At 41.4% G+C, this 23,772-nt stretch overlaps 1 protein-coding gene across 1 annotated transcript in view; it reads left to right on the plus strand.

Annotated features, from left to right (window-relative positions):
* The window catches only part of CLTRN (collectrin, amino acid transport regulator), a 40,676-nt gene extending 18,394 nt beyond the window's left edge, over positions 1–22,282 (plus strand). Inside the window, exons 4-6 of the mRNA XM_081565263.1 lie at positions 5,536–5,649; positions 10,182–10,376; positions 21,481–22,282. Coding sequence (XP_081421389.1) covers positions 5,536–5,649; positions 10,182–10,376; positions 21,481–21,637 — 466 coding nt within the window. The 3' untranslated portion in view covers positions 21,638–22,282. The remainder of the gene's footprint in view (positions 1–5,535; positions 5,650–10,181; positions 10,377–21,480) is intronic.
* The last annotated feature ends 1,490 nt before the right edge of the window (positions 22,283–23,772 follow it).

Raw genomic sequence — 23,772 nt, forward strand, 5'->3', positions numbered from 1 at the left:
CAGCCCACTGGGGCATCTCCCTCTTCACATGCAGTCTCTGCTTTGCAACTGCCTCCAGAAGCAAGGGTGTGCTTTCCCCTGGCCCTTTCCCCACATTCTTGCTACTCTAGGAAGTAGGCTTACTCCATCCTAGGTCAACTGCTTTAATCGGAACAAAATGGAAACACATCTCTGCAATTCTGTCTATTTCTGCAGTTGTTATTTGTAGAACACAAGCTTATTGGTGTATTTGCTTAAAACCTTAGGCTTACTTTTTTTGGCCAAACCATCATGTAGGAGGGAAACTTACTATTCTTCTATTGAGGAAGATCCAAAGCAGCTAAAACTAATCACCTTTTTGCTCATATCAGTTTTGGAGAAATGATGCTTCTTAAGACATAGAATGAGAGATATCCTAATAAATACTTGGTCCATTTGAGTATATAAAAGCACTAGTTAAAAATTTTTGGGTAATTATTAAGGCTACTCTTATACGGATGACCTCAATATCTTTTGGTTGAATTCAGCTTATTTTCAAAGTACATTTGTATCTGTTATGTGGTTATCAATGAAGCCAGTAAAAACTGTTACTTTTCCATTGCCTTCTTTTATTCTTAGGAGATCATTTTACCATGCCCAGGTAACTTTAAAAATCACTGCTTTGCTCCTCTGTTTCTATGAATGTGTGTAAATTTCTCCTCTATTTCTATTAATACGTGTATGTGTTTGTGTAAACTTGACAAAGATATCTCTATCTATCTATCTATATACTTACAAAAGGGTTGCAAAGTAATACAGAGCTCCTGTGTACCAGGGACCCTCCACCTGGGGGGACTTCATCCTTGCATTGCTCCCAAGGATATGTGGAAATGTCTGGAGCTTTTTGGTTTTCACAGTTGGATCTGCTACGGACAAGAGTTATTTAGCTTAAAATGTTAACAGTACTGAGGTTGAGAAACTCGGCTCTAGACCCGTTTCCTAATGGGTTAAATTCGCCATGACAGATATATCAAAATTAAGAAATTCTCTGCATCCTTACCGGCATTTGATATTAGTCACCTTTTTGAGTTTTGCCAACCTGAAGATGATAAATGAGTAGCTCCTTTTTAAAAATTGCATTGTCTGATTGTTATGGGCTGTGTGCTTAGTCGTGTCTGACTCTTTGCCATTCCATGGACTGTCACCCGCCAGGCTCCTCTGTCCATGGGGATTCTCCAGGCAAGAACTCTGGAGTGGGTTGCCATGCCTTCCTCCAGGGGATCTTCCCAATGCAGGGATTGAACCCAGGTCCCCTGCATTGCAGGCGGATTCTTTACCGTCTGAGCCACCAGAGAAGCCCAGGAATACTGGAGCGGGTAGCCTATCCCTTCTCCAGAGGATCCTGCCAACCCAGGAATCGAACCGGGGTCTCCTGTTAATAAGGCCCAAAACATGAGTCATTCGCACCCCAAACATTCTACAAATTGGGGGATATGTTATTGTCCAGCACACACCATTTCATTGTGTTCACCTCTGTGTCTTTGAAAATGGCATGTTTGGGGACACCAGGCTTGACTGTTCTTGCCAGTAGAGGTCACTGTCCCTCAATGATTCTCCACCAGTGTCATTCTGCACCATCCCCCCCACCCCACTGGGAATATCTGGCAGTGACTGGAGACAGGTTTGATTTTCACCAAGTAGGTTATGTGCTGTCACCTAGAGGAGAGGTACCAGAGAGTGAGTGAAAGTCGCTCAGTCGTGTCCGACTCTTTGCGGCCGCATGGACCGTAGCCTGCCAGGCTCCTCTGTCCATGAAATTATCCAGGCCAGAATACTGGAGTGGGTAGCCGTTCCTTTCTCCAGTGGATCTTTCGAAGCCTGGAATCGAACCCAGGTCTCCCGCATTGCAGGCAGATTCTTTACCAACTGAGCCACCAGGAAGACCCAGAGGGGAGTTACCAGGGTTTCTGCTCAAACCCTATGATGCCGAGGTCTGCACCCCACAGAGAATTGTCTGGCCCCAACAGAGCCAAGGTGGAGAAAAGATACTGTGGATAAAATCCTAATATTTGAATCTTTGAAAGGAAGACAGTGACAATCCTCATAGTAATAATGAAACTATTTTTATTATTATTTAAAAGAAGAACAACCTTTAACCTCTATAAAAGTTGTAAGGGAAAAGCACGCCTTCCTGAGAAGGGTCTTCTTGGGGGAAAAGGCAGCAAGGAGTGAAGGCTTGGGAATTAGCGGTGTCCCCTCAGTGTGGGCTCTGCAGGGTGAAGGGATGGTCGGGGGCTTGGCTGATGTGCTGGCTGCGGTGGAGGGAGGTGGCTTGGCGGTATATGTGACTCAGGCAGGGGTAGGGCAGGGCTCAGCTGGGTAAAAAGAACTGTGGGTGGGAGTTTCATGGGGAGGTGGTGGCCGGGCCCTGGCTCTCTGGACACGAGGGGGACATCGGGCTGCAGGAGGCCCGGGACAGAGTGCTGATCTGCTCCCATCTCTGCAGGGAGGCTCTGTGACTCTGCCCTGGGGTTTGGGGGTGGTGGGTGGGGGGAGTGGGGGGGTGCTGGCCTTGGAGCAGGGTGGGCTGCAGACAGGGAAGGCTCAGGCAGGGCCAGAGGTCTGGCCCCGGCTCAGTGTCCTCTTCTCAGACGCTGTGGCACCCACATCAGAAGCAGCTTCTCAGAGGCCCCGGCTTGGGCACAAAGGCAGGGAGGGACCACTCCGTTCCTCCACACGGGCTGGAAGGCCGACAGCCTGGGCTCCAGGCTCTGCCTCCTTCTCTTGATCTCAGAGCAGTCAAACAAGTGAGGCTCATCGAACCTCCTTTTTCCTTTCTGGCATCGACTGAGGGGCCTCATTCCGGACTCATTGGCACAGAGTTTCGGTTGCTCTGGGCTGGGCGGACACGTGAAGAAGCTGCCCGTGCGTTCAGGGAGGGTGATCTGGATGGTCACCAGGCTCCGTCTGCTGCAGGGGTGGCGGCCGTTCCACAGGCGACTCGTCCTGAAAGTCTTGCGATGGTTGGAAAAGCGCAGCCCCATGAAGCGGTGAAGGAGCAGCCAGCTGGGAAAGCGCCTCCAGGCCTGGGACACCAAGGCCCTGCGGGCCAGGCTACATAAAGTACAAGCCGGGCGAGTTGTACCAGAGCCGGATTCTGCGGGCCCGGGTCGCGCGTCGGTACCTCAGGACTTGGCCTGGGTCCCGGCCCAGTGGGAGGCGGGCGGGCCTGGCCCATGGGAACCGGGGCTGCGCGGCCTTGTCTGTGCCCAGCCACCCACCCAGGCACCTGCTCAGGAAGCTGCCCATGCTGGCCGGGCGGCGGGGTCGGATCTTTGAGCTGCTCTGGCTTCTAGGCGTCCGAGGTCCGCAGACGTGAAGCGCAGGAGGCTCAGGCGACCGTTGGCGTCGGGCTACAGGCAGGCGCGTGTGGCGTTGGCACCTCGGGATCCTCTGGGCTCAGGGTACTGCGCACACTAGGACTGTGCCCCCGGACACAGGACCTCAGCGGCTGCCCCTGCCCTCTGAGCAGAGTGGTTCCTCCGAGCTTCGGCTGCAGGCTCTGGATCTTAGCTCTGGGCAGATGAGCCTAGGAGTGCCTGAAATCTTTGTGCTTTATATTTGAAGGGACAAAAATGAAACAGTGTCCAAGTTTTTGTGTTCTTGTCTTTTGAAGTAAAACAGTGACTGAAAAGATAATGATTGGGCAATGCGAAGATATAGAAACAAAGAACAGCTTTTGGGCTAGGGAACTGGTAACAGTTTAGACTGTAATTCGCCTACATAGCAGAATCACTTGACTCCCAGTTCCCTGAAAGATACAGATAAAGGCCTGAAACACGTTTCTAAGTTGTTTTTACAGGAGGCATTCCCCCCACCCCTCAGGGCTTCCTGGGTGTCTCAGTAGTAAAAAAAAAAAAATCTGCCTGCCAATGTAGGAAATGCAGGAAACGCAGGTTCTATCCCTGCATTGGGAAGGTCCCCTGCAGAAGGGAATGGCAAACCACTCCAGTATTCTTGCCTGGGAAATCCCATGGACAGAGGAGCCTGGTGGACTGCAGTCCACGGGATCCCAGAATCAGACACGACTGAATGACTGAGCTGGCAAGAGCACAACTCCCTCCAGTTGAAGAAAACTGCCGACCACAAGAACATAGATCCTAGACTGGTTGAAACTTGAAAATTGATGATGCTTGAAACTTCACCTTGATGCCACCAATCCAAGAATTGTTCATGAGGTGATCACGCCCTGCTCCTTGAACACTATAAAACTCCTCACTACCCCCTCCAGAGTGGGTCACACAATCTTGAGGGCATTAGCCCACTGTGGCCCCCTCTGCCAGGCAAAGCAGTTAAAGCTACTCTTTTATACTTCACCCAAAACTCTCTCTGCATTTCTGTTCAACACTGTTGAACAGAGACCAAGTTTGGCAACAAAAACATAATCTGTACCAGGTCTTGAAAACTACAGAAAATTGACAGAAAGGCATTCTCTTTCATTGTGTAAGAAAGAACACAATTCACTTGAATGCTCCTTTAAGGGAAAAGGGTGAATTTCCTTGTATCCCTAGAGGCTGTGTTTCTTCTAGTGAAAGTGAAAGTTGCTCAGTCATGCCTGACTCTTTGCGACCCCATGGACTTAGTCCATGGAGTTCTCCAGGCCAGAATACAGGAGTGGGTAGCCTATCCCTTCTCCAGCGGATCTGCCCAACCCAGGAATCGAACCAGGGTCTCCTGCATTGCAGGCGGATTCTTTACCAAGTGAGCTATGAGGGAATGGTTGCTAATGTCACTTTTGGGAATTTTATTTTTAAGGACTGGAGAAAGTCATTCAGGTTTTATTTTTTAACCCTGACTATGTTGTTGTAGTGTGGACTCGCCTGTAATTTTCTACCTTCATGCATTTCATGCATTCACTAATGCCATTTCTTTCTTGTGAAATAAGAAATGATCCAGGTATACAGGGTAGAGTGAGGCACATTTCCAGTTTACACATGGAAGCTGATACCTACAAAAACAGTGTTCAAAGCCTCTTGCAAACATTAGAGCCTCTCTGTCCAAAAGTCTGTTACTGGGCCGACACCAATACTGAAGGAAGTGAAGGGCAGAGACAGTGGCCAACAGAGGCAGGAAGTAGTGGATCAGCAGATTTGTCTGGTTCTGAGAGGTGGAAGGTTGAATGAGGAGGACACGAGAAAGATCTTGATGAGGAAACAGAAAAAACTTCAGTATTAGTGAGGCCAGGCCAAGTGTTGAGGAAACGGATGTTGTCAGCTAACAGGTGATGGAGGTTGCAATTCCTGCCGCCTTCCGCTGAGTCATTCCTTATGTTTTTTGGGTTTGTTTTACTTTTGGTAAATTTCTTATTTAAGAATGATCCCCAAGCCTATGATTTGGACATAAAGGAAATTTCCTGTATTATTTTCTTATTAATAAAACATTTCTTCATAGTAGTAGAAATGAGTTAATTCATAGCTACGATACCTCTTAAGATGGTCATAACACCGAAGTGGAGTTACAATGCAATTTGGTATTTTTTTCTTATAATGTATTTTTTTTTCTTCCCATCATCTGCAGAATTTCCCATGTCCTACTTTGCAATGTAACCCAGCGGGTGTCGTTCTGGTTTGTGGTTACCGATCCTTCAAGAAATCACACCCTTCCTGCTGTTGAGGTACAGTCAGCCATCAGGTAATCACTGCTAAGTATGCCTTCTCCTGGTAAATCACCTTGTTGATTAATTCAGCGGTTTTCGTAGATTTTGAAGACTTCTCTCTCTGCTTCACAACGATTTGTTTATTACGATGTCAGTGATTTCGCTGTGGTGGGCCAGAGGCCACCCGCATGGAGTGGGCAGAGGCTGGGGATGCTAAGTTAACATCCTCCAGTGCCCAGGACAGCACTTCCCAGCAAAGAACTGGCCAACCCCAAGTGTCAGTCGTGCTGTGGTTGAGAAGCTCTGCTTTAAACATTAGCTAAGAAGGTTTCATTCTTTCTTCTTTTGGCAAGAACACCTTGTAAGGCACTATTGTGTGATGGTTCATCACATGCATTCTTGAGCCTGAATGCTCAGGTTTTGAATAGTCGTTTTCCCTCTTGATAGCTATTAGAATACAGACAAGTTACTTCCCCTCTTTTTGCTTTCCTCTTATCATCTATAAAACAGAAATAATTATGGTACTCTCCTCTCAGAGTTGTTCAGTAGATAAATGCAAAGCATTTCAAGGAGCAAGTCATACCTTTGACTTTTATTTAGAAGTCAAGAAAAATATTCACATTTCTTGGGTTTCTAAGGACTTACCTTCTTGAGTTAATGTTCAGTCTTTACCCTGAAAACGTACTTTTTTGGGGGGAAAAAAGGTAAGATCTTGACTCTTACATAAATGAGAAATAAATACTATCAAGAATTTTGGGCTTTCCTGGTGGTTTAGGTGGTAAAGAGTCCACCTGCAATGCGGGAGACCTGGGTTCGATCCCGGGGTTGGGAAAATCCCTTGGAGAAAGGAACAGCTACCCATTCCAGTATTCTGTCCTGGAGAATTCCATGGACTGTATCCATGGTGTCACAAAGAGTCGACACCACTGAGCGACTTTCACTTTCACGTTCATCAAAGATTTTATTATCTTATGAGTTACTGAGGGAACTAGTAAGATGTTAAAGCCAGTTTAATGGAGACTTCAAGGGAGCATGCAAATATAGGAATTGAAGATTTGTGGTGTTTATTTACTAAAAGATATGCCAGTCTATCCATTGGCAGTGCTCCACCAGACACAAATCACCTGATTTTCTGTGGACAAGAATCATTTACATTATATTAGTTTTCTCTAACTTACAGATTTGAAAATTAATTCAAAGACAGTAGAAGGTGGAAATTGTTCAGAAGGATAGACTGGCCAGACAGACACTCAGTCATATTTTTCACCCATTTCAAGTTTTACCCATTTTTTTCTGACAGTTCCCCTCCTCCTCTCCTTGGGATTAGAATAAACTTTCGAAAGTGAAATATATTCCTTTCTGCACAGAAGCAGAGGATGCAATTTTTATTTCAATTAGTGTGCAGTTTACGTGCGTCAAAACTTCAAATCCCACACATGATTGGTGTTGGGCAAATTGATTTGGAAATCAAGAAAAATATACACATTTCTTAGGTTTCTAAAGATTTACCTTCTTGAGTTAAAGTACAGTCCTTTCCTTTAAAACATACTTTTTTGGAAAAAAAGGTAAAATCTTGACTCTCATATAAATGAAAAATAAATACTGTCGAAGATTTTGGGCTTCCTTTGTGGCTCAGCTGGAAGAATGAGTTCCCCAAATAATCTCGACCCTGAGAAAGAAAGATTGAAACAAAGTTCAGTCTCCTTACAGAAGGATTTACCGGTTATTGAAATGCACATTTTTCTCATTATATCTAGTGAAGGAACTCCTTTGCTCTTTGCAAAATGTTAGCATTTAAGGCAATATGTGTGTAATCGAATGCCAAATGTGTTTGTGTGAACAATCATCTGTTTCCCTTGTTGAAGTGAAGGCATTGAGGCTCTGTACCAATGGGAAATGGTTTAAGAAGGTTTGAATTAAATTGTTTCTGCACTCTTGCCACTAAGAATACTGCTGAGAGCCACTACTTAGGGAGTAAAAATTAGGAATATTGTATTTTGTGAGAAAAGGGATTTTATTAAAGCCCTGTGATCAAGGAGGGCTACAAGGAAAATGAGGGCACCGTGGTTAAACCAGGCTTCAGTTATGGTGAGGAGGAGGAATGAGTGCTTAGGCTGAAGGTCGAGGACGGAGATGAATATGTTCACAACAAAATGTCTGTTTCAAAGGCCCCAGTAGGAAGGGCTGTGTAGTGGATGATGGCCAGTAGAATGGGAATGTATATCATGGTATGGATAGGGCCCATCAGGAGTGTATGAAATTAAAGGAAACACTACCAGGAGGGCAGGGCAGAGTGAAAAGAAAGGAGATGGTACCTAGAAGGCAGCTAATAGGAATTTCAAGGCTGAAGAATCTATGTCATTGGGCAAAATGATACTGGTTCCACCTAATGCTTGCTTAATATTTTCTGGTTCACGAGGCATATTCTGATGCATCTTTGGCGTTTAGTATCGCCAGTCATTTCTGAGTTATTATTGTTATCCCTGCTTCATAAATGAGAAAATTGAGGCTCAGGGAGATTAATTGATTTTCCCAGGTCACCACGTGAGAAAAATAAAGAATGACGATTTGAACGCAGGCACACTCCAGTGAACCCCCCCCCACCCCACCCCCAACTAGAGTATCCACACCTATGGAATTAGGTGAGGGGATGAAAGATCAGTTGTAAGATGTCTGCTTTGGGTCTGTTTTGAGGACCTGGCCTTATTCAAGGCCAATTTTGACTAGAAAGTATCCATGGTGACTGATGCCTGTTGGGGATTTCAGTGATAGATGGAGATATAGTTTGTTTTGAACTAGAACTTCTGATCAGCCTGACTGCTAAGCAACAAAGTAGACAGAATGAGAACGCGGAGCAACTTTTCATTTTACTGTTATCTGTTGGTAGAGGGGCTCATCATTTTGTGGAAAGTTTTGTGTTATCAAAATTAGGTTACGAAAAAAGAAATCATTCCATCGTTTGATAAAAATTGCATTGAAATTATCCTGTGCTGCAGATTACCTGGCTAGGATTCTCCTTCCCGTGAGTAATCATGCCTCCCTGTAGATTTTCATTTGCTAAGGGTGGTCTTTCCTGACACCCTGGTACTGGTCTGCAGAGATTCTGAAGCTATTACGCTCAGGTTCAAGATGTGCACTGTCCAGTACAGAACTCAGCATTCACACGTGGCTCTCAAGAACTCGAAATGTATCTAATCCAAGATTAGATATGCTCTGTGTGTCAAGTACACACCGAATTTCAAGGACTCTGCCCAGAATACAACGTGAACCAACTTACTATTGATTACATGTTGAAATTAAATTTTCTTGGATATACTGGACAAATGTATATTATATTAAAATCAGTTTTGCCTATTACTGTTTTTCTATTGCAGCTCCTAGAACATATGACATCACATAAGGTTCACATATTCTGGTTTTCATTTCTGCTCTAGAGGTGGTTGAAATCAGCTCATCTAGTGTAAATTCAGAAAAAGCCATACAGTATCTCCAAGAAATCGCACCTAATTTGCAAATTCCAGCTGGAAATTTAGTTTTAGTCAAATAAGTTTTTGCTACCAACCCCTCCCTGACTGCTACCACCACCCAAAATGCAGATTTCCCCCAGGGAGCCTAATACATTTACCTTCGTGTTTCTCTAAACTTTTGGACTCCTAAAGCACCGTTTGTTTACTTTAGTCATACGGAACTACTTGCAGTTGATGAAACAAATCATACTGTATACCAGGTCTCCAATTCCTGTGCTCACTGCAGGTCTGAAGCGAGTGCTTTGGGTCTGAAGTGTTCCTACTTGTGTTTGAGGGCAAAACACAGCTCAAAACTTGTCTTCCTAGGAAACCAGCTCTGACTTCTTACTATGATGACACCTCTGCTGTATTCCCACTGTGCCCATTTTTACCTCTTTCAGAGAACTTTTTCTACTGCACTGTGATTGTGGAGGGACTGATGGGCTGTTGTTCTAGACTGTAAGCTACTTGGGTATTTTTTTTTTTTTTAACCGTTTGTATCTCTAGCACCTAGCAGAAGATCTGGTACTTTGTAAGTTTTCAGCGACTGTTTGTTGAATTGAATGGAGAAAAAGAAAACAGATCAAACTGATGGATTTGCACTCCTCCTGGCTTCATGTTTTCTTTCTGCTCCTGGTTTTCTTTTATTCTTATGTTCATCACCCACTTTTTACATATTCGTTTGTGTTTTCAGGCTGTTGGTGTTTATGTAAGCCACTTAAATAGAGTTCCATCATTTTAATCTAGATGCTACCTCTCAGGAAATAAAATGTGGTGGGCAGAGCTCAAAACTCAGGAATTCCTGTGACTTCTAGAACGTTCATGACAATGGAGGGCAGTAGTGCATAGACAAGCACCTCTCTGGCAGCCAGCACCACCACTTAACGAACAGAAAACCACAGCGTGATTGCCCTCATCAGACTGTCTGTTCAACCTGAAGTCTTCTGCTGGGGAGATGCTCTGTTTGCAGAGAGGGTGGTAATCTCAGGGACACAGGGCTCTACCTTTGGTTTCTAATGTTTCTTCTCTCTCGTTTGTTTTCCATCATCCTTGTATTTTAGAATGAATAGAAACCGGATCAACAATGCCTTCTTTTTGAATGACCAGACTCTGGAATTTTTAAGAATTCCTTCCACTCTTGCACCACCTGCGGACCCATCTGTGCCCATCTGGATCATTATATTTGGTGTGATATTCTGCATCGTCCTTGTGGCAACCATGCTATTGATTTTATCAGGAATCCGGCAACGTAGAAGGTAAGATATTTATAAAGGGAGAGATTGAAAGAGCATTTTCCTGTTTCCTCATGACTTGGAAAAATAAGGAGAGGATTTTCCCCTACCTGAAGCGAATCCCTTATATTGTAAACTGAAACACTGGGCAGTTTTCAAAATATCACTCATGCTTTTGATTTTGGACCCTTTTTGGAGTCCAGAGTCCTTTACTATGACTACTTCTATTGCCATCTTTCTTTCTTTTTTACACCATGTGTATGTTTCATGTCTAGAGTTGTTTTTAATATCTGGGTTATAATTTTTTACGCTGGATATACAGAGCTTAGCAGGCTTTTTGGATAGGCAGGGTTAATCTTTGGTTTTCAGCCACCTCCAAATACTAGTTCCTCCACCGTTGTTTTCCTGCCCTCCTTGGCCTGCCTCTTCCAGTGCTACAACCACCATCTTGTACCAGATACTTTTGTGATGTCTTTACATTCCCTCCCTTTGGACGCTCTTCCCTCGAATCCTGTGATTTTATATAGACCCACGTTCTTCACATTGGCCTTTGAGTCATCTCCCTGTATCAGAATCACCCGGAACACTTGTTGAACATGTAGGTTCCTTTGCTCTACAAAAGAGCCACTGAAGTTCATTCTCTGAAGGGGATGCATTCTTTTAATTGGAACTTAGTTGATGTACAATTGAAAGAGACACGTCTTAGTGAATATCCAGCTAATTCAGTTTTTTGAGGTCTTCCGATTTAACTACTTACATTTCGATTACCACTCATGGAGTTCGTTTAGCTGAATTCTGGGGCACATGCAAACTTTGCTGTCTGAATTACTGATATTACGTCCAGAGAGAATTTCAGACTGGTGAAAGAGTTACTAAGGTAGGGAGGAAACAAAGCTTTCACAGTGAAAGGAGAAAATAATCTTGTTTACAAGCACCTCTGATATAGAGGGCAAGTGGAGAGAGTCCTCAGCTCTCCTCTGATGCTTCTAAACCTTCCCTTCTGACACCAAGGAAGAGGAATTCTGTTAAGTGGGCATCACAGGGACACACATTGGTTTTCAAAAGCGTTGGTGCCCACATGGGACACGCAGGTTGTGTTTGGCCAAGTTTGTGTTTGAGTAAATGTTTCTGCTGAGATTTTCCACTTTCCGTATGGTTCACGCTGGTGATTAGCAGAAGGTAATCATTTTAAATTTGCAGCTTTGCAATTTTTTTTCGCAAATGATCAGTGAAATGCTATGGAATGAACGTGATCTATGTCTAGTCCCTGAATTAAACTTAAGGATTAAGATCAAGTTGTAATTGCTTGATTTTCTTGCTCTTGGCATGACATGTAATGCTGAGAGACTTGATCCAAATGATTAATTTGTTTTCTTTTGCTTTCTAGAATTTTAAGAAATATTGTGTTGCAGTATTTGCATGCCTGTGTTTAACAGCTTGAAGTTTTATACTAATCCTGAAATGCTAGGGTTCTGTGCTTTCTAGCAGTTGTAACCTTCATGAATTCACTTCATCCCCTTGTTTCCCAGTTTCCTCACTAGTATGCTGTGGTGTAGGTGGTGGAAGAATGGGCTTTGGAGATGGACTACTTGGATTCAAAGTATTTATTGGCTAGACTCTGCTCTTGGATGTAATGCATTTAACTGTATGGCTATCAGGAAGCACAGGCAACGAGTCAGAGAAGCCAAGCTGAAGAGAACATGGTTTGTGGTGCTGGAGTCAGTTGGTTAAATGTTTCTTTACTATCTGTGCATAGATAACTTTGCCCGAGGGACAGTGAGGTTTATTAGAAAGAATTAATTTGTTGGAATCAAAAGTTAATAGAGTAGCATTCTCAAAGGAGCGCCTAGCACACAGCAAGTGCTCAGAAAGTGTTAGCTCTTAGTGTTATTTCATTATCCTGCTTTTGCTGGTCTTTCAGTTCGTCTGTACTGGGATCAGCTATCTTCCTTCTGAGCAAACTCTGCAGTAATATAATAACTGGGCGTGTAGCATCATAATCTGTTGCTTGGGAGAGGTGACCCTGTTGCTACAACCTTGCCTTCACAAATTTAGTTCATGTTCAAACCAGGAAAACAGATGTGTCAACAGATGTCTCCTGTGTCAACCTGGAGAGCATCAATAGTTAGCAAATAGAGACAGGACAGTCATGATAACCTTCTGAAAAGAAATTGATTTGTTAGGTTTTCCACTTGATATGGAAAAATTTTGCTGGGTTTCTCTTGGGAAAAGTATTGCCTCAAAAGTGGAGAGAGGGTGCAGTTTGAAGTGGGAGGAGCTCTGATCTTTGTGATGAAAGTTTTGTCTATTTGTCGAAAAGACAGAAGTTGCCCTCAAAAGCCTTTAGTGTTGAGGAGGACATAGATTTGTTCAAGAATGCAATCCACAGGTTAGATACTAATTAATATAGTTTGTGTGATAGAACATCTTAAACCTAGAAGATCAGAACGGACCACAGGGTCATCTGAATCACCCTTCCTACTTTTATAGAAAAGAGTGCCAGTGTCATCTAGGACATGTGCATCTTTTAAGTTGGAAAAATTCTCAAGTGAAGCTTTAACTCTTCTGTTAGCTGTGTCAATAACAGCATTCCATTGATTGTTCAGAACCTCTGGGTGGAAAGTGTGCAGTCACTATGGCCCAAACTAGGTGAACTCAAATACTAGCTGTACCTGTTAGCTGAGTGAGGTTTGTTGCATCATCAAATTTCTCCATCTGTGAGGGAGGTAATGTCTCACAGGGCTTCTATGAAGACTGGGTGAGAAAAATGTGTGTAAAATATAATATGTACTAAATAAATAGTAATTATGATCCAAGATGAGCTTAACCCACTTCTGTGATTAAAGAATGCTGGAAAAGATCACTTTTCCATCCAGATATTGCCACAGTACTGCAGAAGGTTCTCCAATTCACTGGCCTATTGCTTGAGATTTTATTAGTTAACAAACACCTATTTTAAAAAGCAAGAGGTAGAGGTCTTGTTAGGTTAGCTGTTTACTGTAATAGTGGTGAACTGGCTAATCGGCCTTCTCTCTAAAGAAAACAATACCCTGATTCGTAGCATTTGCCGATTTCCTATCCAGTCTGAAATTTCTGAATATTTTAACAGTCTCCTCTTGCAAGCCTGAACCAGCAGGTTTCAGCATGTCATCACAACTGCTGCCTCTTCGGCTAGCAAATTTGAGGAGATTGCTTCCTTTCTCTACTACCATCTAGTTGAGAATATCAGTTTGTGAAATAAGAGGTTTGTGGAAGGAAAAGAGTTAGAAAAGTGATTTTTTTCTTTTAGAGAACAATTAGGAAGTTGGGTAGGTGGAAAGGCAACTAAGACAAACTGCATATACTTGGCAATGACATCTGTACTAGATCTGTGTCTAGCCCCAGGCTGGAGGTGGATATTTTAGCTCTTTGGTCAGCTTTATGATAATGGTTATGATGGTGGTGGTGACAGTGATGGTGGATGATGGTGATGATAGTGATGGCTTTAATGGTGGGAATGATGTGATAATGGTAATGATGATGAAGTTGATAATGTGACGTGTGTTTTAGTTGAGAGAACACCGGATCGATACTCTTGGTTTTGGGTCCCAGTCTTAGGCCCTAGCATTTATTAGCTGAGTGCCTTGATGCAGTCACATACAGAAAATGAGGATAGCGTTTTCTTAAATAGTTATGCTGATGGGAAGACGAAATTAGAGAATACACACAAGTGCTTCAGACACTGGGGAATGCTATATCAGTGTAAAGACGCATCACCATCAAAAAGCAGCTACAAAGTGCTAATTCTATGCAACCTGGCATTTGGGGCTATAAAAGGAAAGTCACAGACACAGCACAGTTTCAGACTTGTATGTATATAGTAGAATTGATTCATGAATCTTTTATATAAATGGACGGTTTTAATGTTGTTATCTCAGGAAGGGGCCTTAAACAATGATCTGTATCCATTTCTCCAGATGCCAAGGCCCAGAGAGGTAAAAATATATTATTCCATCCCTTTATTGACCTTGCGTTCTGTGATAGGAACTCTAGAACGTATTGTGGAAGAGATGTACAGAGATGACATGCGTGGCCCTTGCCTATAAGGAGATGATAATCTTGTAGTTGTAACAAAGCCTGGTCAAGGACTCAGGACACTGAACCCTAGGTAATGGCTACAGTTGACTAGTGACTGAAGTGAGTGAAACTCGCTCAGTCGTGTCTGACTCTTTGCGACCCCATGGACTATACAGTCCATGGAATTCTCCAGGCCAGAATACTGAGTGGGTAGCATTTCCCTTCTCCAGGACAGTTGACTAGAGTCACTAGTAAATTCACTTGATTTCCTTCTGGTTATATTTCTTCCCATAAGGTCAATAGTAAAGAAAAGTGCATTTGAGTTTCTATGAGTTTTTTCACACAAAAGGCTGGGGCTCAGCCAACGTTTTCACATACTGAAACTTCACGTTCTTATAAAGTCTCAATCAAATGAGTGAACTGTCTTGAAAATAGAAATGTAAATGAACTGAGAAATCTTAGAGCTAATAATTGTTTTACTTGATCTTAAATGTACACACTCAATAGGAATCAAATATGTGTTTTGAGCGGGAAGATGAAGTAAGTTTCAGGTCCACTCCTTTCACCAGTCTTGTCCGTTCTGAAAGACAAGTTGCTCTCCATGTTTGAGTCTCAATTCTTTCTTTCAAAAACAGATGATAATAAAATCTGCATAGCATTGCAGTAGGAATTAGATAAGATGATGTATACAAAGCAGTCTTCTGTGTAATAGACACTAATTGTTATTGTTTTTGCTCTCACATGGCAGATAAAAAGAGACCTGCCCACACACGTATTGTTAGAATGTAATCAGATGTCCTTGAATGCAAAGCCCAGCAGTCTCACTATGCTGCAACGCCCACTAAAATTATTCCAGCAAGGCTGCAGTTTCCCCAGGGCTCTTCTACACTGATTAGATGACAGTTGCAATTCCCCAATCGTTAACTCTGTCCAGTTTTGAAATCATATTTGTGTGTCCTTTTTTGTTTTTCTGGCTGTTCTTGGGCCTTGGGTTTTCAACCTTATCTTGTTTGAAGGGAGACAGAAATACTCTTTCTGGTTTTAGCTGCCACTAGTTTATCTTGAGCAAACTCTGTTCCTCAACACCCCCTCGCCACGTGGGCCACTCAACACAAGCAGACCTCCTTTTCTTGTGCTTCACTTTATTGCATGTTTTTTTACAAATTGAGGTTTTATAGGAGTTTTTTACAGATTGAAGTTTTATGGCAGCCCACATCAAGCAAGTCTATCAGCACCATTTTTCCAAGAGCATTTGTTCACTTTGTGTCTCTGTGTCACATTTGGCCATGCTTGCAATGTGTCAGTGATTTTCATCATGATTATATTTGTTATGGTGATCTGTGATCAGTGATCTTCAATGTTACTGTTGGAATTTGGGGTGTGAGCTCCATAGACCATGCTTATATAAGATGGCAAACTTAATGGTGAATATTGTGTGTTCTGACTGCTCCACCAACCAGCTGTTTCCCATCTCTCTCCCTCTCCTCAGGCCTTTCTATTTCCTGAGACAAGAATATTGAAACCAGGCTAATTAATAACCCTACAGTGGCTTCTAAGTGTTCAAGTGAAAGAAACAGTCATGTATCTCACTTTAAATCAAAAGCTAGAAATGATTAATCTTAGTGAGGAAAGCATGTAGAAAGCTGAGACAGGCTGAAAGCTAGGCCTCTTACACCAATCAGTTAGCCAAGTTGTGAATGTGAGGGAAAAGTTCTTGAAGGAAATAAAAAGTGCTAATTCAGTGAATACACAAATGGTAAGAAAGTGAAACAGCTTTATTGCTTATATGGAGAAAGTTTCAGTGGTCTGGATAGGTGTAATAGAATCAGAAAATCAGCATATAATAATAATAACTGATTCTGAAGAGTCTTCTCAGTGGATACTATCACTGAGTAGAAGTTGATTAGAGAATAGGATACTCACAGGGTCTCAATGTAACACTCCTATGAGCAATGTACTAATTATACAGAGATATTTGTATTTTGTAAAGGGAGAAATTTGGTGAATATCACCAACAATGACACAAAATGACAAATGCCTCCAGAGGTGATACACTGAGAAGATACATTTTTTAAAAACAAAATTATGTGTTCTGTGTTCCTGCCCAGCTCCATCAGCATTTTTTTTTTAACCGGAATCTCTCAGGAGGAACTAGTCAGACACAAATTAAAAGACATTTTGCAAAAACAGTTGAACTGGATTCAGCACAAAATAGACACTCCACCAATGTGCTTAGAGCTGGATGGACAGACGTGAGTGTCTGGCTAGCGAGAAAGACATAAATGGATATATTAATGAATGCAGATCAATGACTGGCTGGCTGGATAATAAACTAATAGATGGATGGATGTGTGGGTGGATGGATAGATGATTAGAGAGTAACTGGGTGATGGAACAAACAATTGAATGGATGGATCGATGGATGCTCTACACAAAGTTACTCAGACAGTAACCCAAGTCAGATTTTGAATAGGATCTACCAGAAGGAAAGAAGGAAGAGAGGAAGGGAGGAGGGAAATACACACGTGATATTTCTTGTATTTCTTGAAGAGTTATTTTTTCAAATGGATGGAGGAAAATACTCATTTTCATACCTTAGGAATTAGAAGTGGTATAGATTTTTGCCAGGCTTCACTGATAGTTTATTAATTTTGAATAGGTGAAGTTCATAAACAACATTCAAGTAGCATTCCAACACCGTAGCTCTCACTGTAGTCACTTGAAACTGTTTTGCCATTGTACATGCTACTGTCAAAGGTCAAAATGCGCCATTACAAGCCCAATGCTGAGAATGAAAGTTGGCGGGTTGTAGTCCCAGAGGCCTAGGTAAGGACAGGCTGCTGTGTTTTTACTCCCTCAGGGTGAAGATACTCCACTGTCCATTCCAAGCATCAGCGATCAACAATCAGTGCCACTTTGGGTGGGCATATGATTTCCTGTAATGAGAAGGTCCTCCAGCCAGGTGAAATCACCTACCAGAGGACTAGAATTCTTTGACCCCTCCTCCTGTAGACATGGGTATCTTGTCACTTTCCACGTTGTCCAAAAAGCAAAGGCAACTGACATTCTATAACCATCGAACACATCATGTCCATTCATAGTACCCAACACTCATTCAATACCTATGTTTTGAATGCCTATTACGCATTGGAAGAGACACAGTTCTTGTCCTAAAGTGAACAGAAAGGGCTCAATAAAAAAGAAAAACTCCAAAGTTCACTCATCCTTCCCTCCCTTTTTATGGATTTTAAAAAACAAAAGTGATGGTTCAGTAGGAATGATACCCTAGTGACAAATTTATATTTATAAATTATCATAAAAAATACCTATGCTGTGCTGTGCTTAGTCACTCAGTCATATTCAACTCTTTGCAACCCCATAGACTGTAGCCTGCCAGGCTCCACTGTCCATGGGGATTCTCCAGGCAAGAATACTGGAGGGGATTGCCATGCCCACCTGAGGGGGATCTTCCCAAACCAGGGACTGAACCCAGATCTCCCACATTGCAGGTGGATTCTTTACCATCTGAGCCACCAGGAAAGCCCTAGGTCATGCAGTTTCTCCCTAAATCACTCTTCATCAGGCTTGGAGTGAGGAATACTTCTTCACAACAATAAATAGGTTTTTAACATTCAAGTTTTACCCTGAAATTTGTGCAGGTATGTATGAAACCCATATTACAAAAATCGTAATGGATGGAGCATTCTGAAATAGGTGGCAATGCAATCAATGGTAGTCTTAGAAGTAATGACTGCTAGTGTTCATTTTCCAGTTTCTTCAATTAAAAAATGTTTTTTATGGAATTAGAAGAAAAATTGCATAGGGCAGGACACTTGTAGATCATGCAAGAAACTTGCCCTCTCTCAGCCACAAAGGGAAAATGATCCACCAGGCATCAAAAGAAATGGGGAAGAATGAAAAAGGAAGAAGTAGATGAATGAGGACAAGTTTCTCTTCTTTAGAAGAAGGATTTCTTCATCAAAAAGATTCTGAGCAAAATCGCTGTGGAAATGTATCAAAATGAGAGCTGTGTTCATGGCAAATTATGCACATATTATTCTTTTGTGACTTTATATCCAGTTGTTCAGAGTCTCGACATTGTGGCCTTCACAAACTGCAGAGTCAGTAACTTGCTGGCTGACGGACATGATAAGAAGCTCAAAGGTTATCTAACAGTAATACAGCCCGTTGTCACATTTCGCAGTATGTCCTGTAATAAACTGATTCACTGCCTGTGCATTGCTCTAAGTATAATAAAACTTATCTTTCTGGATCATTCCTATTTGATGTTCTGCTAAAAACATGAATTCTTTTTCCTGAAAAATAAAATTGAGCGTTAGTGACTTCTGCTCTTCCTGCATCGTCAGGTGGTTCATAAAGAGGATTTAAAAATAAAAGAAAGCAACCTGTGACTAAAACACCTGAAAGTAGCTCCTAGGAGCCTTACAGTGGCTATTTGTCATAAATCCAGACAGAAGATGGGCAAAAGAGGTAACAAAGAAGTACAGGCATACCACAGAGATGTAGCAGGCTTCATTAGACTGCAACAAAGTGAGCCTCACGACGTTTTTGGTTTCCCAGGGCATTTAAAAGCTATGTTTACATTATACTGTAGACTATGAACTGTGCAATAGCATTATGTCTTTAAAAAATCACTGTACGTACCTTAATTTAAAAATATTTTGGAGATAAAAAATGCTAGCCGTCATCTGAGCCTTAAGCGAATTAGAACCTTTCTATTAGAGAAGGGTCTTGCCTTAATGTCGATGGCTGCTGACTGAACAGGTTGATAGTTGCTGAAGGCTGGGTGGCTGTGGCAATTTCTGAAAATAAGACAGCAAAGTTTTCCACATTGATCAACTCTTCCTTTCATGAAGCATTTGTCTGTAACACGCAATGCTGTTTGGTACGATTTTACCCACAGTAGAACTTCTTTCAAAATTGGAGTCAATCCTTTCAAAGCCTATTGCTGCTTTATCAAAGTTTATGTAATATTTTAAATCCCTGGTTGACATTTCATCATCTTCACAGCAATTCCACCAAGAGTAGATTCCATCTCAAGAAACTACTTTTTTGGCTCATCCATAAGAAGCAAGTTCTTATTCTGTTAAAGTTTTGTCACAGGATTGCAACAATTCAGTCACATTCTCAGGCTCCACTTTTAATTCTAGTTCTCTTGCTTTATCTACCACACCTGCAGCTGCTTTCTCCACTTAAGCCTTGAACCCCTCCAAGTTATCCCTGACAATTGGAATCAACTTCTTCCAAACTCCGTGAATGTTGGTATTTGGACTTCTTCCTATGAATCATGAATGTTCTTAATGGCATCAAAATGGTGACTCCTTCCCAGAAGGTTTTGAATGACTATGCCCAGATCCACCAGAGCAATCACTGTGGCAGCTATAGCCTGATGAAGTGTATTTCTTAAATAATATGACTTGAAAGTCTAAATTACTCCTTGATCCATGGGCTGCAGAATGGATGCTTTGTTAGCAACCGTAAGAACAACATTAATCTTGTTATATATCTCCATCAGAGCTCTTGGGTGACCAGGTGCATTGTCATTGGGCAGTAATACTTCGAAAGGAATCTTTTCCTGAGCAATAGGCCTCAAGAGTGGGCTTACAAAATATCCAATGAACCATGTTGCAAAAAGATGTGCTATTATCCAGGCTTTGTTCTAAGGGCCTTGGAATTTTCAGAATGATAAATGAGCATTGGCTTCAACTTTGAGTCACCAACTAATTAGCCACTGACAAGAAAGTCAGTCTGTGCTCTGAAACTTTGAAGGCAGGGACTGACTTCTCCTCTCTAGCTATGGAAGTCCTAGGTGGCATGTTCTTCCAATAAGAGGCTGTTGGATCTACACTGAAAATCTGTTGTTTAGCATAGCCACCATCATTAATTATAGGTGTCATTAATTTGTAAACAAGAGCTCTCTCGTTCTCTCTTTTCTCTGCCTTCCTCCATCATGTCCTTTAAAGCACTTTGAAAATGAACTCTCATGTAGGACTGATAGACCTTGGTCATCACTGGGGCATCTTCATCACTTCCTCACCCACTGGAGACTCACTAAGGTTCTAAGGGACTTTCATAGTGGTGGGAGTCCATTCTGGTCACCAGCAATGTCCACCATCCCAGCCATGTGATCCACTCAGGTCTGCCTCTTTGGAGTTTCCACAGATTTCTGGGACAAGAGAATCTTTGACAGGTCTGGAAGCCTAATGCCTAACATCGTGCCTCCATGGTGCCCCAACAACCTACGATAATCCTCAGAGAAACTCTTCTGCCCTCTGGTTGCCTAGAGGTACTCACGTCTCTTTTCTCCATCTTCTTCTGTGATATCAAGCACAATTGGCTCAGTGTCTTGGCCTTTCACAAAAGACAAGAAGAATCTTTGAATTCAAGGCTATATTTTTCCACACCCCAGGGAAATATTAAGGGACTGGTTCCACTTGGGTTGAGATATCAGAGTTTTCAAAGGGTCTGAGAATGAGTAACTTAAAAATTTATCCTGTTAAATTGAATTTTTTGAAATAACCTGGTATTATAGCTATGAATTGTAATGTAATTAGTAAAATGTGTTCTGAGTTCCAAAAACCTGACTTACAAATGAATGCAACTATTTTGTAATGAGTAGAGGCAAGGAATGATACCTGCAGTTTATAATAATTACATCCTTCTACAAAGTAATGTGAGTTTGCTTCTTGATATCTCATTTCAATCTGATTATATATTTCCCTCACATTCCTTCATGCAATTTGTGTGTGTGAATGTACATATGAATATATGTGTGCATACAAACATACTCATTTGTATAAATATATATATTCTTTCATATATATATATATATATATATATATAATCCATGCAGACTTCTGATCTTGATACCATCTTTTCACCTCATCAACTTTTTATGATCCTTGAAATTTATTTGAAAATACACAATGTCACCCGTTTTTCCAATCATTCTAAGGTTCCTCTTCCCTTTCCTGATCTCCATGTTGGAACAGAAGACCGTGCTTTCTCTTCCTAGATCTAGATCCCAATCATTCTTTTTATGTGCATTTAGGAAGAACAAAGAACCACCTGAAATGGAAGACACTGAAGATAAGTGTGAAAACGCAATCACAATTGAAAATGGCATCCCCTGTGATCCTCTAGACATGAAAGGAGGGCACATTAACGATGCTTTTGTGACAGAAGATGAGCGGCTCACCCCTCTCTGAAGGGCTACTGTTTTGCTCCCCCCCGAAACTCAACACTTATGTCTGTGCAACTGCTGAACATCACAATTTATCGAGGCAAGACTATATATTTTGTTTTCATCATTCTTCTTTTGTAAGAATTTTGAATGTGCATGAAATGAAAAGGCAATGAATTATACCCGTGAAGACCGTTGGAATCATAAGCTGCTGACTATTCAAAATATTCTAAAATATTTCCTTGACAACACAGTGTATAAGTGTAGTCATGTGGCATTTGCAGTTATTGATTTTAAAAATATATTAGTATTTAAGCATTTCTAGTCATAAGGTCAGGCCAGCATATATATATATCACTTTTGAAGACCTAAGAAAAAAATATTTTTCCAGTGGAGAATGCCTATAATATGGTGTCTAAATCATTGAAAGTGGATCCTTTTAAATACCATATCACTCTGTATATGACTAGATAAGGAAAAATAACAAATAATTACTGTAAATTGGATGGATAAAAATGGAAGTGTTGAAATACAAGGTGGAACTTGATCCTGTTATCATACCAACAATTGCTTATATATTTTTTCTATCAGTCTCTAATAGGGCAGCTCTGCAGTTTGTAAAAGTACAGCCTATGCTAACTTAATAAAGTACTAAACATCTCTTTTTGATTAACTGACTGATTGTGATCTGCAGTTTCTTTTCACACTGTGAAACACAGTAAGCCTAATTTTTATGTTATGTTTAATCTGCTCTCCAGTCCTAGAAATGAATTACTTTTGTTGTGTGTATCCCTGCTTGAAGATTGTAGTTTTTAGACTTGATTTTACCCTCAGAATGAGAGAAAATAATAGCAAATGAAACAACTGACAAAGGATTAATCTCCAAAATATACAAGCAGCTCATACAACTCAATACCAGAAAAACAAACAACCCAATCAAAAAGTGGGCAGAAGACCTAAACAAACATTTTTTCCAAAGAAGACATACAGATGGCTAATAAACACATGAAAAGATGCTCAACATTGCTCATTAGAGAAATGCAAATCAAAACTACAATGAGGTATCACCTCACACTGGTCAGAATGGCTATCATCAAAAAATCTATAAACAATAAATTCTGGAGAGGGTGTGGAGAAAAGGGAATCCTCTTGCACTGTTGATGGGAATGTAAATTGATACAGCCACTATGGAGAACAGTATGGAGATTCCTTAAAAAACTAGGAATAAAACTACCATATGACCCAGCAATCCCACTACTAGGCATATACTCTGAGGAAACCAAAATTGAAAAAGACACATGTAACCCAATTCATTACAGCTCTATTTACGATACCTAGGACATGGAAGCAACCTAGATGTCCATTGACAGATGAATGGATAAAAATGTTGTGGTACATATAGACAATGGGATATTACTCAGCCATTAAAAGGAGCGCATTTGAGTCAGTTCTAATGAGGTGGATGAACCTAGAGCCTATTATACAGAGTGAAGGAACTCAGAGAAAAACAAATATCATATATTAATGCATGTATATGGAATCTTGAAAGATGGTACTGATGAACCTATTTGCAGGCAGCAATGAAGATGCAGACATGGAAAACAGACTTGTGGACACAGTAGGGGGGAAGGAGAGGTTGGGACGAATTGAAAGAGTAACACTGAAACATTTATATTACCATATGTAAAATAGATAGCCAGTGGGAATGTGCTGTATGATGCAGGGAGCTCAAACCTGGTGCTCTGTGACAACCTAGAGGGTGGGAGGGAGGTTCTACAGGGAGGGGACATATGTATACCTATGGCTGATTTGTATGGCAGAAACTAAGACAATATTGTAAAGCAAGTATCCTCCAATTAAAAGAATCATACTAATAGACTTGATTTTACTTCCAGATAGGTATTGTTCTAAATTCTAATAATAATTATTATACATGTATTGATAGAAAATTTGCAGCTCAGTCTCCCACTGCCATCACCAACAGTTGGTGTTATAGCAGTAGTTTCTAACTCGCTTCCCATATCCCTTTTTATTTTGAAGGCATGGGATGGACCAATTTGATGACTAGATCATTTTCTTCACTGTTTATTGTGAAGCTGAGGGGATTTGTTCCACTTGCAAAGGTCTGCTCCACTAAACATCCTTGCTGAGGAAGTTTTC

The sequence above is a fragment of the Giraffa tippelskirchi genome, chromosome X (genome assembly GCF_054371585.1).
Source record: "Giraffa tippelskirchi isolate mGirTip1 chromosome X, T2T-mGirTip1v1.2.pri, whole genome shotgun sequence".
Lineage (NCBI taxonomy): Eukaryota > Metazoa > Chordata > Mammalia > Artiodactyla > Giraffidae > Giraffa > Giraffa tippelskirchi.